Source organism: Sceloporus undulatus, chromosome 2 (genome assembly GCF_019175285.1).
Source record: "Sceloporus undulatus isolate JIND9_A2432 ecotype Alabama chromosome 2, SceUnd_v1.1, whole genome shotgun sequence".
Taxonomy (NCBI): Eukaryota; Metazoa; Chordata; class Lepidosauria; order Squamata; family Phrynosomatidae; genus Sceloporus; species Sceloporus undulatus.
The window spans coordinates 170,677,786-170,698,373 of NC_056523.1; the positions used below are offsets into that span (position 1 = coordinate 170,677,786).

General features: G+C 41.9%; 1 protein-coding gene across 1 annotated transcript; it reads right to left on the bottom strand.

Annotated features, from left to right (window-relative positions):
• Positions 1-7,437: 7,437 nt before the first annotated feature.
• Positions 7,438-17,847, bottom strand: LOC121921047 (retinol dehydrogenase 7-like). Its single transcript, XM_042448512.1, has 5 exons — positions 17,673-17,847; positions 15,667-15,995; positions 14,121-14,379; positions 12,817-12,974; positions 7,438-9,024 (listed from the first exon to the last, which is right to left on the bottom strand). Exons 2-5 carry the CDS (start codon positions 15,977-15,979, stop codon positions 8,807-8,809), a joined length of 948 nt encoding a protein of 315 aa, XP_042304446.1. The 5' UTR covers positions 15,980-15,995; positions 17,673-17,847; the 3' UTR covers positions 7,438-8,806.
• Positions 17,848-20,588: the final 2,741 nt, after the last annotated feature.

The window sequence follows — 20,588 nt, forward strand, 5'->3', positions numbered from 1 at the left end:
AGCTTGGGGGTGCTCCTGGACTCATCGCTTCAACTGTCACCTCAGATTGAGTGCCTGTTATCAGCTTCATCTGATATGCCAGCTGCGACCCTACCTAGAGCTGCAGGACCTAGAAACAGTTGTACATGCGCTGGTAACCTCTCGTCTTGATTGCTGCAATGCGCTTCACATGTGGCAACCCTTGTGCCACATTCGGAAGCTTGAACTGGTGCAAAACATGGTAGCCAGATTGGTCACAGGAAAATCTAGGTTCGACTAGATTACACCTATTCTAATATCTTTACATTGGCTGCCTGTTAGCTTCCGGGCACAGTACAAGGTGTTGGTTATTATCTATAAAGCCCTACATGGCTTGGGTCCAGCTTAATTCAAGGAATGCCTCCTCCCATATAATCCTTTCCGCAAATTCAGGTCCTCTGGGAAGAACTTACTACAGTGAAGAAAAACTAGACTGGTGGTGACTTCACAGTGGACCTTCTCAGTTGCCACTCCAAAAATGACCTCCCAGAGGAGACTTGCCAGATCACATCCCTTGATGCTTTTAAAAAGGCGATAAAAACAATCCACTTCTGGTGGAGTTCTGCATCATCTCAGGAGAAGAGATTTACTTAGAAAACAAAATCTCTGTAGCCACAAATGAACTTTATGTAAGGCGGTACATATTGCACAATTAAAAAAATAGCAGCATCTGAAGATATGGAGAGAAGTTTTATAGAATTACAAAAGTCAGCTGTTTTGCCAAAGGCAAGAGGTTGTTTTGGATTTGGAGTAATAACAACAATAATGGGAAATGCTTAGCTTTATTGATATTTATTGATACTGATATTTTATTATATTTATATTTATGCATATACAGTCGGCCCTTCTTATACACGGATTTTTTATACACGGATTCAAGCATACATGGTTTGAAAATGTTCCAAAAAAGTATACATTTACCTTGATGTTCCATTTTTTATTAGGGACACCATTTTGCTATGTCATTATACTTAATGGGACTTGAGCATACACGGATTTTGTTATACACGGGGAATCTTGGAACCAAACCTCAGCATATAACAAGGATCCACTGTATTTTATTTTATTTTTATTTTTCATTTTTCTATATTTTACATTTACATTTATATTTTTTATTTTTATGTTTATGTGTTTCTGTTTTTACATTTTATATTTATATTATCTTTTCATTTTAAAGTTTTTATAAATATTTTATATGTTATATATATTAGCTATTTTATATATTTCAAATTCATATTTTGTATTTTGTATTTCAATGATATCTTTATAATTTATTTTATATTATATATTATATTTTATTGCTTAATTTTTATATTTTATGTTTTACATTTCAATTTGAGCCCTGGTGGTGCAGTGGTTAAATGCCTGTACTGCAGCGACTCAAAACCATAAGGTTGCAAGTTCAATACCAGCGAAGGGCTCAAGCTCGATTCAGGCTTGCATCCTTCCAAGGTCGCTAAAATGAGTACCCAGATTGTTGGGGGCAATTAGCTTACATTTTGTAAACACTTAGTTTCTCTTTCTCTGAAAATGGGACATAGAACAGCACACAATATAAGTTCAAACAGAATAGTCAAAGAATGTAATATAAATAATATCAGGACATAATCAATCCCATTAAACACAACTTTTAAGACATTAATTTAAGCAGCAATTAAAAATATATCATACACTATGTATGGCATATTAGGAAGAGCAGAACCTTTGTAAATCCTTCTGCTTCCACCAATTAAAGGTTTTTTTCCTGCTGGTGAGAAGAGAGCAGGGAGGGTGATTGAACACCAATCAGAATGGAGTTTCATAATCTAGGGGGCTGTATGCATGGGCTATAAGACCCATGTTCACCTGGCCTGGCATTGTATGAAAGTCTGCCTTCGCATCCACTTCAAAGACCCCCACCACAGCCAGTAATGTTGGAAAGGGCACCTAGTCACGTGGGTGTAGCCATCCTTATGGGCCGCTGTGGCACCTCGAAGCAGACACAATGTTGGCAGCAGGTAAGGGGTGTGCAGTGGCAAAGGATCTATGATGCAGCAGCAGGCAGGCATGTGAACACTTGCCTATCGCTACATCAGTCCAGCGATTGACCTTGGTGAGAACCTGGGTTGGGCCATGTGTGCAACCCAGACACATGCACATGTGTGCATGGGCGGCCTTGCCAGCAGTCACCAATCACCTCCTTCATCCAGCTCACCTGCCATACCATTCAGTGCTCTGCACAACTGGCAGTGCAACAACCCACTCAATTACTCATTTCACTGTCTTTATGGCATATCGCTGCCCTAGTGAAATATTGCCACAGCACAATTATGAAGCCCCCTGAAGATGCTCCCTTTTATGATTAAATCCATTACATTGTTCCAACACCATGTATTGGTTGTCAGTTTGCTTTATGGGGTATGGAGTGGGTTGATGGTGTGATGGGTTTGTTACCCATAGTGCTCTGGTTTCCAGAGAGGATGTCAAGCCAATGCTTGCTTAGGGGAATTTGTGCTTAGCTCAAACGAACAGATTTAGAAGGACTGGGGTAAGTTGGTCTTAAGGGATCTTCCCCAGCTTTTATGGGGTCCAAATTCACATAGAGCTCCAGAGACAGATTTCCAAATGAAAATAAGTTTTATTTAAAAGGGGACTAAACACACTCATGCAATCAAACACACACACACACGAACTAATGAAATAAAAAGTAGGAGGTTGGGATAGGTATGAAGAGTACCTATGTGGATTTTAACTCCAGTCACTGAGGGTCCGCCATGAAGAGAGGACTCAATAGCTCCCATGGGATGTGGGGTGGGGGTGGCAAGCATATTGAAGTGTTTAGCCAAGCAAACCAACAGAGATTCATCCTAGTGTAGATGTCATGCCCAGCCTGGAGGATGACTCAGAGGATGAGCCAGAGCATCTGGGACCTGAGCCTGCAATTGGGTAGCCTGAGGCAGGTCCTAGCTCTGCTGTAGCAGAGTCTGGAGCCTCTCCAGAGGTTCAGCAGCCAGGTCTGCCTGTGGCCAAGTCTGTGAACATAGAGGAGGATCAGGAAAGTATGCCTATCTTCAGGGAGCATCGAACCGAAAAGGATGACCTTCGTCGGTTGTGGAAGCTTTATCAGAAACGAGCTGCTAACCAGACACACCTGAATGCCTGCTGCCTGCCTATTTAGGCATCTGGAGCATGTGTTTTTAGTTGCCAGTGATTATCTGACCTTCTTGAGGAAAGACTGTGTCTCTGATTCCTGAATCTTTTCTTCTTGTACTGCTGATCCATTTTTATTATTTGGAACCCTTGACCTTGGACTGTCTTATTGACCTGCCTACTTGATACCCTGGATCTTGGACTTATTGACAGCTCTTTTGGTAATACCTCTTGTGATACTGTACTTTGATTCAAAGGCCCGTTACAAACGGGCATAAAAGTACGTCCTGGGGACGTACTAGGGTTAAAAAGGGGCGTCACTTCCTGACGCCCCTAACCCTAGTATGGACCCAGTCCATACAAAATGGCAGCGCATGTTCCACATGGGGGGCACATTACAATGTCACAAACGCGCTGCCTCCAAACGAGGTGGCACGGATGTGATGTCATTGTGCCGCACAAGGGCACCTAGAGCGCCCTTTACGCGGCGCGAGAAGGAGCTGCGAAATGGAGCTCCTTCTGAGGTTTGCTTCGCTGGCGCAGCCTTTAGACGGCTGAGCCAGCGACGCAGAGGAGTCCAGTACGCCAACATGGCGGCGCCCATGTGGATGGGCACCGCAAAAAAGTATGCGCTCCGCGCGTACTGGGAGGAAGGGCCGTCAGGAAGGTAAGAACCTTCCTAACCCTAATACGGCCCTTCCTAACCCTAGTACGCGTGGAGCGCGTACTTTATGGCGGTTTGTAACCCGCCTTAGTTTTCCTAATAGATATTCAGTAACTGAGGCTTCATCTTATAAGGACATGGAACAATGCAGTTGGAGTTGGGCCCCATTCCCATATCTTGTTGGTTGGTTTGGATGTTTATGATGTCCTTTTTGGCACAGGATCTACACTGCCTGTGCTGGCCTTGGGGCAAGGCTGGCCAGGACATAGTCAGCTACTAAGGTTGGCATGTAAGACAGAGGAATGTAGTAGAGCTTTGCATCCCAGCCTACAGCGTAGCGAGTGCGAGGGTAGCGGGATGTCAGGGCATGCTCCATGCAGTCAGTGACCAGGTAGAGGTCCTTGCTGGCTCCCTTAGTGAGATCTTCATAATGTTTATAGTCTGCATGTTAGGCTTTGTTGTTCCACCAGAGCTCTGACAGAGAAAGCTAAAAGTCTCACAAAACAACAATTCCCAAAATTCCATAGCATTGAACCACAACAGTTAAAAGTGGTGCAAACTGAATTATTTCTGCAGAAATTGTGTGTTATCCTTCTAAGCTGGTTTCCACCGGATATGCACACCAAACAACAGAAACATTCTCTCCTTAATAGCTTCTGTGGCATGGCTGTATGTAAGCACTATACTGTACAGTAGTGCGCAGTGAAATTCCACAAAAAGCTTTCTCTCTCTCTCTGTGCATGCATGTGTTTGTGGTGTGTGTGAGTGAGAGAGAGACTGATGAATAGACTGTGCATCTTTTGAACTGAGAAAGTTTCTTAGAGTGGAGAGAGAGCTAAGTACACAGGGTGGGGCGAGATGGGAGATAGGAACTATTTTGGCCAAGTCGTGGTAAATATGCCATCCTTTTTGCACGTCAAGATTGCACTAGAGTTTCCTCTGGCTTTGCCCTGCCTGGGCATAGTTCATCATCACTTCTCGGCCTTTTGACTAAGATCAGATTGTTTTGGATTTGGAGTAATAACAACAACTTGGGGAAATACTTAAAGCTTTATTGATGTCTATTGATATTGATATTTTATTATATTTATATTTATATATTTATTTCATATTTATTATTTATGTTCTAAATTTTATATTTATATTTTTATGTTTATGTGCTTCAGTTTATATATTTAATATTTATATTATTTTATATTTTTTATTTTAAAGTTTTAAAAATATTTTATATATTTTATATTTTAGCTATTTTATTTCATATTCATATTTTGTATTTTAATGATATTTTTATAATTTATTTATTTTATAATTTATTTTATTTTATAGTTTATAGTTTATAGTTTACTGCTTAATGTTTATATTTTATGTTTTACCTTTCAATTTCCATTAATATTTTTCACATTTATATTATTTATTTTTATTTTTTATTATATATATTTATTTATATGAATATGTAAATTTTTATTTATTTGTTGTATTTAATTATTACACTTACATTTATACTTTATTTTAAATTTATATTTTTATTTCATTTTTTATTTTTAATTAATTTCATATTTTTGTATTTTTCACATTTATATTTATATTTTATATTATTTAAATTTTACATATGTTATATTTTATATGTTTTATTTATTTATTCTTTGTATTTTATATTTTATGCTTTTTTCTTTTTATATTTTATGCTTTTTATATTTAAAATTTTTATTTTTATTCTTTATATTTTACAGTTAATATTTCTTTTTAGATTTATATTTTATATTAAACTTTTAAAACTTTATTTAAAATTAAATTTTTAATATTTATATAGTATATTTATATTTATATTTATAATTTTATATTTATAATTTTATTGTTTAATTTTTTTCATTTTTTTACAGTTGGACCTCTGTATCCACAGACTTGACATCCGTGGCACCCAGCTGCACTGCCATTGAGGACAATGGGACTGAAGTCTTCCCTCCTTTGCTTCCTCTGAGGCTTCTTCCCCAGGCTTGGCTTAGGGGGTGGTTTGGAGCAATAGGTCGGAGCCCCATCAGCTGGAGGGAGCTGGAGCCAGAGGTGGGCCTGGGACTTGAGTCTGGGAGTCCTCTCCCCAGGCCAACACCTGGGACAGAACACCTACACTCCAAGACCCAAGTTCCGGCTCTGGCTCTGGCTTCCTCCAGTTGATGGGGCTCCAGCCTCCGTCCCCTAAGCCAAGTGTGGGACAGAAGCCTTGGAGGGGAAGGGAGAGAAAAAGGAGGAAGGAAGGAAGGAAGGCTTCAGTTCCATTGTGTGCAATGGTGATGCATCTGCGTGGCTGCACCACCATTGGGGTCAGTGGGACTTGATCATCTGTGGATTTTGGTATCTGTGTGTGTGTGTGTGGGGGGGGGAGTCCAGAACGGATCCCCTGCAGATACCAAGGTCCAACTGTATTGTATTTATAATTTTATATGTCATACTTTTATTATTTTTTATATTTTTTATTTTTATAGTTATACTTTATATTTTAGAATTTTTCATTGAAAGAGAATTGAAAGAGAAGCGATAGATGTACATTTCCCAGACAGGATGGGATTAGTACGCAGGATCACTGATGCATTGTTTACCTTCCCCATGCTTTGTCTTGGGTCTCCTCTTACCTCCTCTAGGGGTGTCATGAGCCAATGTAGCTGGGGCCCAGGGCAACTCCTAGTGTTACCCTATGTGCATAGATTTACTTCAATATCATGGCATCCACAGTGAGGTCACAGAAGAGTCACCCAGCCTATATGTTTGCTTACGTTTTTAATATATAAAAATATGAGGGGTAAACCAGGGACCTATGAGGTAGTAACAGGTTGATGGTGCAGCCCACTGCCCATGTCCATGTGCAATCAATTTGTGGTCAGGTGACAAAAAATATGGACAACAATGGTGCTGGCCCCTTCCCCATTCTGGCAGTGGTACACAGTCTGGTGCGATAGTCTGCACTTTCCAATTTGAAGTGGAGCAAACCGGGAGATATTTTGCTGTGGTGTTTAGCCCCAGAGCATGGCTTTGTCTGAGATTCTTCCAGTGCTGCGTGTGCATTGTTTAAACAGGTAGGTTTTTAAATAGAGCAAAACCATGTTTTATCTCTCATGTGGACAGTACCTAGGTTGGTATGAAGATGTAGCAGCATCCTGATTATGGAATTCCCTGCTAAAGGACATTTGGCTGGCTCTGGCTCTTTTAGTGGCTGTCCACACAGGTGAAACTTATATTTTATATTTCATTATATTTTATTGTTGTTGTTAACTATCTTCAAGTTGACCTCGACTCTTCACTGCTCTTTCTCAGGCCCTGCAGATTCAGTCTCTTGGCTTCTGTGAGCTCTCCCAGATTAGTTCCTGGGTTTGTGCAGGGATGGGCAGATGTTTACACATTGACCCAGAACAGGTGCACCCTCCTTATCTTGCCATGTGTTGCTTCAATTGAGAAACCCCCTCCCATTGATTCAATACCTGAGCCACTGGGGAGCAAGCATTACCGCTCGGCCATCCCAGCATCCAGCTCTGGCCTATATCCTGCCTGTTTGGTTTCCTTCTCCACAGGACCATTGTCACCAGATTCTTTTCATGATGCCAGTTTGTTTTGCCAAAGAGAAGACTTTCTTTGCATTTTGAGCAATAACAACCATTGTGGAAAAGCTTTATTTTTTTTGAACATTCATTGACACAGCAAGCTAATAAAGACGTCACAAGTGTGAAAGTTATAAATCCTAATAAGCAGATTGACTGCCTCCATTCTCCCCTTGTGATCCCTAGAAGACAACAATGGAGCAGCACCCATGGTAGCCATCCTGGTCTGCATTGAGCTCCATTTGAGCAATCCTTCTGGACTATATGCTACTGTCCCATTCCCATAAATCACCTCAAGTGCACTTCATTATACCTGTGTTTTGTTTATTGAGCTAAACAATAGATAACAGAATGACAATTTCTACTCATCATTTACCATGCACCTTGGCAAATGTCTACTCCTTTCATGCCAAGGCCACATTAAGAAGAAACAAGCTCAGCTGCCAAAGTCATGAAGAAAGCCAACTCAGGGCCTATGTCCTAAGAGGCTGGAACGCACACTGAAGCTGTTTTCCAGTCCTTAGGACCAGAGTGTGGCTTTGGCGTGGCTTCCAGCCTCTTAGGAGGCATACATTGTTTAAACAGTATACCTCCAAAGTGGCCCTAAGCTGCTTCATTTGGTCTGTCTGCTCGGGTTCTAAGGTTTTTGAGAAATATGCTAAGGGACAGATATAATAGAAAATTCATGCATGTCACTTTAACCTCTTTGTGATAAAGGTCTTACAATGATTTCCACCACATCAGCAAAAGGTTCTTGGTGTATGGCTCATTGAAATATATATAATTGTGGCTGGATGATGGCCTGACAGAATTTGTGACCTTAGAGGACTCTAATACTGGGACAATAACAATTGCTAACACTGAAGGAACCCAGATGGGTCACTTTAAAATATCTGTTTCTGCATTGGTCCAAAGTTTATTTTATATTTCTCCCATCTTATTGTGTATCAAATGCATTTTTAGACTGTCATTTCTGGAAGGAAAGAAAGGAGCTCTTCTTCCAATTGTTCTTCCCATCCAGCACCAAACACCTTACGATTCCAGGGCCCTCTTGTGCACTTTCTGTAAATGAAATGCTATACACTCCTTATGATTGTAGCTTCTAGAAGTCCCCCAGCCAGCCTAGCCATCAAAAAAGTTGGCTGGGGGATTAGGTTTGGGCCAAAAAGCAACCTGTGACCTACACAGCATTTAGTAGGGCTTGCTTTGATAAAGAGGTTTAGAACAGCAACTTAAATTTGTGGACCAATAGTACTGAATCAATTAAAAATAACCCAGTTTCCTAACAGATACTCGTGACTGAAGCTCCATCTTATAAGGACATTGGAGGATGCAGTTGGAGTTGAGTTCCATACATACAGCATGTTGGTTGGTTTGGATGTTTACTATGTCCTTTCTGGCACAGGATCTACATTGCCTGTGCTGGCTTTGGGGCAGAGCCGGCCAGGACACAGTCTATCACTAAGGTTGGCATGTAAGACAGAGGAATGTAGAAGAGCTTTGCATCCCACCCTGCAGCATAGCGACTTCGAGGGTAGCGGGATGTCAGCGCGTGTTCCATGCAGTCAGTGACCAGGTACAGGTCCTTGCTGGCTACTTTAGTGAGACCTTCAAGCATTTTACAGTCTGCATGTGAGTAAAACAAAGCAAAGGAAAAATTAGCCCTGCTCTTCAAGCCACAAGCAAGCAATCCCTGAAGCCCTGGACTACCAGATCCCATAATCCCTGATCACTGGCCATGCAGAATAGGGTCCATGGATGTAGATCAAAACATCTGGATGGCAATGGGTTGAGGAGGACTGTGAAAGGAAGATGCTTATATAGGCAATGGGTCTGAACTGCTGTGTATGAAGGAGAAGCTACCTAGACATTCCAACCTGAATAATCTCTAAACAGTTGCTGATTTGGAGCTACCCTGTGAGTGAATGCATTGAGTGTTCAGACTAAGGACCTTACCACACAGGACACAGAAGTAGGGTCAGTTCGCATTGGTCGATGCGTATTCGCGTTATAATACATCGTTCATTCACACCCGCGCTCTCTGAATACGCTTTGCCGATTCATATTCGCGTCATATTGCATTGTTCTTCCACATCTGGGCGGCCTTCCGAATCGAGGTTTTGCGAATCGGCCAATGCGCATTCAGGGAAAGCGAGGTAAGTGCAGATTGGATTACCACACCAGCCCAATACAATGTGTATTGGCCGATGTGCATCGGCAGCCTTGCGCATGCTCTGTGGGGCTCTGAACGGGGTGCAACATTTTTAACTTCCGGGGTGAAGAATGAGGTCACTGTTTAGTGCGTAATATCGTGAGAATTGCTGCCATTAGCCGCTTACGAAAGAGGTATGCACCATCTGTGTGTACACACACACACACACACAAATACATACATACATACTTATATATATACACATAGTGGTACAGCCAAAAGTGAGATGCCTTTATTTGTACACACATATTTGTCTGTATGAGTGTTTACACACACACACACACACACACACACACACATGCAGATATACACACATATACACATAGTGGTATAGCCAAAAGTGTGATGCCTTTTTATGTGTACACACACATTTGTCTGTATGAGTGTTAATACACACACACACAATCACACACATATATACAGTATACAAAAACACACTGTGCCACAGCCAAAAGTGTGATGCTGTATTTATATGTGTACACACACATCTGTCTGCTTGAGTGTTTGTATGTGTGTGTGTGTGTGTACACACACACACACAGAGATATACACACATATACACATAGTGGTACTGCCAAAAGTGTGAAGCTGTATTTATATGTATACACACACAGCTCTGTGTGTGTGTGTGTGTGTGTGTATACATACATACATATACATACACACACACACACACACAAACTGTGGAGCAACCGAAAGTGTAATGCTGCATGTATATGCTTACACACACATCTTTGTGTGTGTGTGTGTATATATATACCGTATTTTCCGTTGTATGAGACGACTGGGCGTATAAGACGACCCCCAACTTTTCCAGTTAAAATATAGAGTTTGGGATATACTTGCCGTATAAGACCACCCCCCTCTTCCAATGCACATCAAATAAAAATTTAAAAAACATCACTGCATTTACCCCAACTCCTTCTCTAATCTTGGCTTGCTTGCTTGCCTGCTTGCTTGCTTATCTCTCTCTCTCTCTCTCTCTCTCTCTCTCTATATATATATATATATATATATCTCCCTCCCTCCCTCTCTCCCTCTCTCTCTGTTTCTCTCTCTCATTTTTTATTTTTATTTTCCTCAGGCCTTTGCTGAGGCCTGCAAAGCCTGCCTGGCATGCAGGCAGTGCCCTGGCCTACTATAGGCCAAGTTTAGGGGGCCTGATGCCCACAAACGCCAGCTTCCAAAGTGCTCCGGAGGCCTTTGGAAGCTGGCATCCAGGGAGGCACCCTCGCGCTGGCTTCCAAAGGGCTCCGGAGGCCTTTGGAAGCTGGCAGGACAACCAGGTAAGTGTGCTGGGTTCCTGGGGCTCTCTTGTTACTGGCGTACAAGACGGCCCCCAACTTTTGACCCCATTTTAGAGGGTCAAAAAGTCATCTTGTACACTGGAAAATACAGTACACACACACACACACACACACACTGTGGAGCAGCCAAAAGTGTAATGCTGCACGTGTATCTTACATATACATCTTTGTGTGTGTGTGTGTGTGTGTATACACACACACACATACATATACATATATACACACATATACATATACATCCCCCCGACATAAAAGGTTTCCGCTTTATCTCGTTCAGTGGAAAAATCGCTCCCCAGCCCCAGCGGTTGTCCTGAAAGGGGAAAGGGCCAACGGAAGGAGATGGGGGAAATTCCAGCGCAGCATCATGGGAGATTTGTAACCCGGTGGTCTTCAGGAGAACCAGCGGATTGGATGGACACACCAGCCAAAGCAGCAGAGGGTTCGCACTGGCCATCAATGCGGATCCAGCCGATCCCCTAATTTTGTGGACTTGGAAAACTGAGGAGCCGGCTGCCTTCAGTTCGGAACCAAGCCGTGAATACGCATCGGCCAAAGCATATTCACATTATATCGCATTGGTCAATACGTATTCTAAGCTCACAGGTGTGGAACATCAATGCGATATAACGCGAATACGCATCATAGAATCATAGAACCATAGAGTTGGAAGAGACCACAAGGGCCATCCACTCCAACCCCCTGCCATGCAGGAAATCCAAATCAAAGCATCCCCAACAGATGGCCATCCAGCCTCTGCTTAAAGACCTCCAAGGAGGGAGACTCCACTACACTCCAAGGAAGTGTGTTCCACTGTCAAACAGCCCTTACTGTCAGGAAGTTCCTCCTAATGTTGAGGTGGAATCTCTTTCCCTGTAGCTTGCATCCATTGCTCTGGGTCCTAGTCTCTAGAGCAGCAGAAAACAAGCTTGCTCCCTCCTCACTATGACATCCCTTCAAGTATTTAAACAGGGCTATCATATCACCTCTTAACCTTCTCTTCTCCAGGCTAAACATCCCCAGCTCCCTAAGTCGTTCCTCATAGGGCATGGTTTCCAGACCTTTCACCATTTTAGTCACCCTCCTTTGGACACGTTCCAGTTTCTCAATGTTCTTTTTGAATTGTGGCACCCAGAACTGGACACAATATTCCAGGTGGGGCCTGACCAGAGCAGAATATAGTGGCACTATTATTTCCCTTGATCTAGACACTATACTTCTATTGATGCAGCCTAAAATCGCATTGGCCTTGTTAGCTGCCGCATCACACTGTTGACTCATGTTCAACTTGTGGTCTACTTGGACTCCTAGATCCCTTTCACATGTTGTCTCCTTAAGCCAGGTGTCCCCCATTCTATATCTGTGCATTTCATTTTTTCGCCCTAAGTGCAGTACCTTACATTCGACCAATGCGAACTGAGCCTACTTCTGTGCCCTGTGTGGAAAGGTCCTAAGAGGTCAGAGCAGCAAGATATCAGTGGTTTACAACGAACTATCCATAGCACATTTGTGGGTATTGTATGCTGCTATATAATTTATATGCAAGGTGGCTAGAATGGATGAATCTTTCAGCTTTCTCTTTTTTCACACTTTAAAAATGTCTCAGCTCATTTTCATCTCAATTGAACATTTTGTGCAATGTTCATTAAAAACAAAGTGAGCAGAAATCCTACTATGTTGTTTGGTCAAACTCGGTTGATACCTGGGTAACCTTCCTTATTATTGTAGCCCTAGCCATCCTGTTCTTTTTAAAGACAGCTCTTTTCTAGCTTGCCGGCTGCAACCTTGTCTAAGCCTTTCATGACAGCACACCTCATTGTAGAAATTTTACAGTTCCTCCCCATTCAGTTTCCCAAGCACATATCTCCAGTTTGCATGAGACTTTCCAGAATGCTGACTTACAGTATTCAAAGTACTTCTGCCCATAGGTCTCTTTGATGTCAGAAGGTACCCGGTTCCATGTAGTTTTTAAGCTTTCTTCTGCTTTTTTGGCAATGGGATTAGCAAAAGCGCCAGGTTCAATAATGCTGACTTGGACTCCAAAAGGAAGGAGCTCTCGCCTGAAGAGGAAAAGGAGGAAGGGAGAAACAACCTTCCCTTTAGAGACATATTTATAATGCAAATACATTATATGGACTGATACAGAACTCTTAAGCACTCTAGTTTGAGAAACCCATGAAGAATGGATGGGTCCTTACAATTTCTAGTATAAGAACAAGGCTTCTCAGTTGAGAGCACCAGAAAAGAAAAAGAGAACCAAGTTGCTCACATAGAGTTATCCTTTTTGACAATGTGGCAGGAGAGATCTACCCTATGAAAGGGCCTCTAAATCCAGCCACTGTGGTTTTCCAGGGTGCAGTAAGATCTGCACAAGTGTCTGGAACTACTAGAAGGTTGGGGCAGGGGGAAGAGAAATGCTGAAATGCTGTAATTTCAAATTGATTAATACATTAAGTTAAAACAGTGGTTCCCAACCTTTGGTCCTCCAGATGTTTTGGACTTCAGCTCCCAGAATTCCATGCTGTTGGTCAAGCTAGCTGGGGCTTCTGGGAGCTGAAGTCCAAAGGTTGGGAATCACTGAGTTAAAATATATTAAGTTGTCAATTTTCTTTAGAAAATGTTCAAATTAACTGATGCCTTAAATTATTTCAACAAGTTGGTTCCTGAGTTTGGATTCAAAACTTTTCAACCAGATATTTTTGAGCTTTCAGGATTCAACCTGCAGGAGAAAAGCAAGTGCTGATACTAGTTTTATTTATCCCCCTTCTTTCTCCCCAAACAGGACTCAAGGAAACTGACAAATTAAAGCAGGTGCAATACAGCTAAAATACCTCAAAAGCCCCAATAAAATGTGCTTAAACTATTAAGAATACTAAAAACAATGTCAAACATGTGATTCAGTTCCAAAGCCTGGAGCAACCATAGAGAAGGCCCTATCAAGCATCCCCACTAATCAAGCCTGTGAAGGCAGAGGGATTGAAAGGGGAGGGGGCTCCTATGGCTTGCAGGGCCTAGGGAGGCTTTTATGGTAGTGATATGTGCTGTCAGATAACCTGGACCTAAGGTATATAAATCTCTGCAATGAATCACTGAAGCTCAAGGCACCTCCATCTGTGCATCTCCTTCCTTTAGGTCCAAGTTGGATGGAGGGAAACCCTACACCACTTCGCTTAGCACAATAGAACACTTCAGAGATGGTATTGTACCTCAGGCTGTCAGAGAAGGCTTCCACAGCAAACTTGGAAGGACAATAACCTCCTCCGAAGAATGCAAGTCTTCCTGCCATGCTGGCCACGTTGACGACTCTCCCTCTGGCTGCTCTCACCAGGGGCAGCATGTGCAACGTCACGTCAACCAGCCCAAGCATGTTGACATTTATCACATTGGCAAAGTCGTCCTTGGTCAGCCACTCAGTGGGTGCTATAGGAGAACCTATACCTGCATTGTTGACCAAGCCCCAGAGCCCTGTGGGAGGAGAAAATGTTCATATTCAGAGCTGCTTCTTCCATGACTTGTCGCCACATATTTTAACAACTTGATGCTTACCTAAAACAACAACAACAAGAACAACAACAACTCTGTAGCTACCAATACCCTTCTGATTTTTATTAATGGAGCTGTATATTATAGAAATATAGGAACAACAACTACAGTTTGAGAGAAAACGTAAGGGCATTACAAACTCATCTTGTCAACTTGGTGGATGACAGGAACTAGACATGGAAAATGTTTCGCTGTTGATTTTGCAGTGACTTTGGAAACTATTGGGTTATAAACAACAATAACAATAATACAGCACTATATTGTGCTGTAGCAGGCAGTGATATTCCACCAAAAGTTTTGTTTGTCTGTCTTTGTGTGTACCCGTGTGTGTGGAATGTGAATAATTTTTTGTGTCTTAAAGGAAATAGTCTCTTCAACAGGAGTGCCTTATAAACTGGGATGGCTTTGAGAGACTACAGTGGGAGGAAGTGGTGAGAGGAAGCTGAGGTAGACATGTTTGAGTGTGAGTGGTAGATAAGATTCATTTGGCCACATTGTGAAAAATATTTTAAGCAGAGGCTGGATGGCCATCTGTTGGGGCTGCTTTCATTGTGATTTCCTGCATGGCAGGGGGTTGGACTAGACCCCCTAATTCTAACTCTATGATTCTATTTTTCTAGGATTCTATGGGTATTATCAAGACTTTTGTTTGTTGTCTTTTTTGTGTATTGGGGCTTATTTTCTTCTGTTACTTTGATCATGCAAACATGGGCCACAATCTAGATACTCTATCCTCAGCCTTTGTTTTCAAGATTGCAAACTTTTCAGCCTCCCTCTGAGTCAAACTGCATCTTCTGTAGGAGATTAAAAAGGGTCAGAATTCTAACATCTTAATACGCTGCAGGGATTTTTGGACTGAGTGGCATCCAAGGAGGAGGGGTGTTTGTGTAGTTCTTAAAGCTTGAACCATCTACCAGTGCTATCTTAAACATGGTTAACTAGCAGGCTTTAGCAGGCAGGCTTTACTTCAGGCCTCACAGAACTTTATCTGCTCATTTTTAAGACTGGGCTTCATTTGAAAAAGTACAAGAGCAGGCCAGGATCTTTTGTTCTGGCCTAACGGTGACCCTACCTGTTCTTGGGAACGTTTGAAGTCAACCAGTTATGTTACTCACCCTACTGGCACACAACAGAGAGAGAGAGAGAGAGAGGGAGGGAGGGAGGGAGGGAGGGAGAGAGAGCACATGAGAAGTAGAGGGAATCTGTCACCTTTGCTCCTCACAATTCCTTTCACCCACTCAGTTGCTGCCACAACACTCTCTTTGCTGCTGACATCTAAGATGGTGGTTTTCAGTCGATCAGATGACAGCCTCTCCAACTCTTCTGCCCCTTCTTGGGTGAAACAGGCTGCCAACACCCGCAGGCCCAGGGCATCCAACTGCCTGGCAAGCTTGTTCCCAAAGCCAGAGTCACAACCAGTGATAAAGACGTATTTCTCCCTGAGGTTCTCCACAGTCTGTCTCTCCCGGTACCATCGGCGGAGGAAGTAAAGCCCCAACAGGACAGCCAGGTAGAACCACATGGTTGCAGACAGGACTCTGAAAGGGAAGAAAAGAAAAATCTAAGAGGGACGGTATAGATATCTCTTGGACCCAGGGAGCTGGACGTTACAGTGCAAAAGCCCTCTCGTGCGGCAATGCCCTAAGCTTTTGAATTCTTCAGCTATATTAGCCAGTGGTCTAAAGTTATTAAAGACAAATTACAGAGAACAAGTTTCCCACTGAAGACATATCTAAGACAAAATTGATTCTTGATTACTGAGTTCAAGTTATAGGTATGCAATATTCTCTACCACTTGCTCCTATTATCTGCTCCCCAATTTATCCAAGGCTGTCATTTAATACCAATGGTGTAAACTGTCTTGAAAATCTGACCATCTCTAAATAGCATATAATCTTAACTAAATCAGGACTTAATGTTATTCCTTATGTGCTGCTGGATGGTCACTTCCAGGGAATACCTCACAAAAATTGTGTTTGCCCCTGTGAAGATGGAGTAGTAGAATCTCTATCCCATGTTTGGGTTTTTTTTGTAAGTTTCACAGAGGTGAGAGTTGAGATAAATTACACCCCTCTTAAATAAATTCCTTGGAAGACTCTCTGAGTAGCATTTAGTTTATCTGTTAGCAAGTACCACTACACATGTAACAGAAATGATTGAAGCTTTCTTTTTCTTTGCTGATAAGATTTGTAAAAGTATGATTCAGACCCATATGCAACAATGGGTTTAGCTACCTTTTAAAATAATCCTATGTCTATTATGTTTATATATATATATATATATATATATATATATATATTAAAAAATTGCTGAATTGATACCAGCCCTGTCTCTTTTATATATATATATATATATTTACCTTTCATATCATATTTTGTATTAGGGATATCTTTTGTTTTGTGTTATGATTGTCTTGTGTTTTAATGATCTGTGACTGCATAATAAAAATTAAAATTAGATATTATGTTTTGTAGAGAGTCACTGAACTGAAGGGAAAATGATATACAAATAAAGGGTTTTGTTCCATCCACCCAACCCAAATTGTTGCCCTATATATCTGACAGGATTTCAACAATTAAATCAATTTCTGGAAAAGTTTTACTTGCTGATTTCGGGAATCAAGTTGTTAACTTGTGCATACAAGAGTAAAGCTGGTTGGCTGGTCTCCCTGATCAGTCCACATACACAGCTTCAGTTCCCCCCCCACTATGTTCAGTTCTTGTTTCTGGCTCCCCTTCAAGTGAACTTGGCTGGGATCTATTCACTGCTCTGCTTTATGCAACTACATTTCTAGAGCAAACAGAGGCTCAGCATTAGCATGCCAAAGATTTTTTTAAACTAATGTTCTTCCTTCCTTTCACATCAACAGCTTGTTTTCTCAAATGGCGTATGTAAACCACCCCTGAATATTCATTGCCTAAGAACACCCTATGAAGATCATGACGACCGTAAGTCGTCTTGAAGGCTGGCACACACCCTGAAGAACCAGAAATCCACCAGGTGAAACTTTCCCCTGGTAGGAATGTGAAAGGATGGGAGAAATTTTGCTGCAGAATTCTTGCTCCTTACTGGAATTGCTAAAGAACCAAGGTCCCACCCTCCTTCAAGAGCCCTGTTATTAAAAAAAAAAACATATGTATATCCATACACAGGCTTGCAGGCCTTAAGCAAAACACAAACTTACAGAGAAAAGTGGCTGATGGTCAGTGACTAACCTGTGGTTGGTTGAATGAAAGCCTATCTGCTCCTGGTGATGGTTGAGAAAGCAGAAAATCCTCTCCTTTTCTGACCAGTTCTGTTCCTCTTGTTGCAGTTTGTGTGCAGAAAGGCAGCTTCTGAACCTTGTAGCCAAGTTCACTTGGAGAAGTCACAATCACGAATAGAAGCGAGTGGGGGAAAGTGAAGCTGTGGGTGTGGACTGACCAGGAAGGCCAGCCAATCAGCCTGGCTTCTATGCATACAAATCAACAGTGTGATTGAAGAAATCAGCTGCACAACAGATTGTTGGTAGCTTCTCTCTGCCAATCACAGTGGGCTCCTTAATCCAACAGGCAAAGCAGGCACTTGCCTGAGGATACAGAAGGATGGAAAGATGGAAGGAGGGCACTCGAGCCTTCCCTCTGCAAACCATTTGGTTTTATGATCTGGGTTTCCCCAAGTCCAGTCTCCTTCTAATTCACAAATGTATATAGAGGGTCAACTGTATCTACCTGCTGTTACTGAATGACAAAAAATTGGCTTTTCATGAAAATCTTTTGCTACAGAGACCAAACACTGCATACCCCACGATTTGTTGTTACAGTTGGCCCTCCATATCCACGGAATTGTTATCCACGGATTCAAGCATTTTAACTAATTCTATTTTATATAATTACCTATTGTTTTTATGTATTTTGGAGATTGTATGCCATTGGCAGGTTTTATATATTTTTATTGATTTGATTATTTGTATGTACAGTGCTGTGTACATTTACAGCACTATAGAAATAAACTATAATAATAATAATAATAATAATAATAATAATAAGTCATGTCATCTCCAACGAGGTGTCCAAAGCATGACAGCCTCAGTTTAGTCATTTCACCACTTTGGTTTATAGTATTACCTTTCAGTGGCGGTGGGCTGCATGCTCCCACAAGGCAAGAGACTATACTAATGGTAGCATTGCTATTGGTAGAATTCACAAAGTCAATAAGCCTATCCAAACAAACATTCATGGCATATTTTCATAGTTTTACACAAGCACATATGCACCATTTGTTGCACTGTGCCATTGATGCCTGCTCTTTATTTATTTATTATTATAGTTTATTTCTATAGCGCTGTAAATGTATACAGTGCTGTACATACAAATAATCAAATCAATAAAAATAAAACCTGCCAGTGCTGAGGAGCGTTAAATGTTCGGGTCGGAAGTTTGGCGCCCCTCAGCACTGAATGGGGACAGCTAATTGAAACTTATCCAATAATACAGGACAAACAGGCACCAAGATTACATCCACTGGACCTGTGTCAACTACGGTGCTGGGGGTTGGAATAGGTCCCTTTGGAGGATGATTTGCTGTGCAATAAAATCCATTTTTTCCCGGTTGGGGAGTTTATCACATGGGCTTTGCTCCTGTGATAGACCAGGATGTAACTTTAAGAAGGCGGATCTTATTGCATTTCCCTGACACCAGGGAGTACGCAGCCCATTTGCAACCTGGACTTCTGCCTCATCTTTTGAAGAATGGGAAAATCTCGTTGTTGAAAAGATGTGGGAGGAGGCCAGAGAAGCTCGGGTTGCAAATGGGCTGCACAGTCGTGTCACTAGGCAGGGACGTAGCCAGGGGGGAGGTTCTGGTGGTCCGGACCCCCCCCCTTCCATTAGAAAAATGAATGGTGTGTGCTGCTGCACCGCCGCACTCAAGCCCCATTATAAGGGTGGCACTTAGTCTGGACCCCCCCCTTCCTAAAATCCTAGCTACGTCCCTGCACTAGGGTTGGTATCACCTGATGCAGCAAGTCATGGTGTCACACCCCCATCGATCTTCTCCCATTTCACACCATGCAGAATCCTTAGTAATGCTTTTTTGCACTAATGTTACTCGTAAATCATAATTCCCATATACCACTGAATGTAATGCTAATAGTTGTGACATAAACAACCAGCAAAATTGAAATTATATCTTGAAAGTACACTGTTTAAATTTAAAAAGAATATTTTAATTTTTTAAAATTTATTTTTAATTTTTTAAAAATTAAATATTTAAATTTTAAATTTTAATATTAAAAAATTGTGGGACCTCTCCTTTCTCCTCCCACTGTGCTTCACCCCACTCCCACCATCTCTTAAAGCATTTTAAATGGAATCAGGTAAATGCCATAGTCCCTTTCTGCCAAAAGGTAGGTGTTTGAGGAGCAGTGGTGTCACCCCCCCTTAGGGTGTCACATGGTTTGGGCCACATCCCCTGCATCCCGCTAGTGATGCCACTGGGGCTGTGTACTCCTCAGTGATGGGGAAATGCAATAAGATCTGCTTTCTTAAAATTACGTCTCACATCTATCACAGGAGCAAAGCCAATGTGATAAACTCTGAGGTCAGAGCAGATCTGAGCCATTTTGTCTACAAAGTGTCTTTCAAATTCTTCACAGTGAGCTGTTGAGTTGTCTTTATTTTCTTCTTGTGGGCCAAAGCGTAAAAGACCCCTGACCACTCAGAACATCTCCTCTGGATGACACTGTGCAGGCACAATGTTGGCAGAGAAGTATAATTTCTCTGCTGCCACAATTGCCATGGCATAGACCTTCAAATGGGCTCTAGTCCATGTTCATTCAGACTCACTCTGAGTCTTCCACCATTGTTGCTGTAGTGGATGAGGCTCCTCCCAGTGACGGTCTTGTTGCATGTTTCCTGCTTCATCACCACTGCTGCATTTTAACCTACCCACCATCCTGTGACAAAGGAGAAATCTGGGATTTATTGCTTCAGCTGGCCCAGCCAGATGGAACAGTTTTTAGTTCCTTCAATCCAGGATTTTCCAGGTTTTCCAGAACAAATGGTAAACTTAGTGTAGCCGATGGCAAAGTATGATGTCATGGCTTGCTTGTGTTCTTAGTAGGGAGTTCATCTTTCCTTCAAATATTTTCA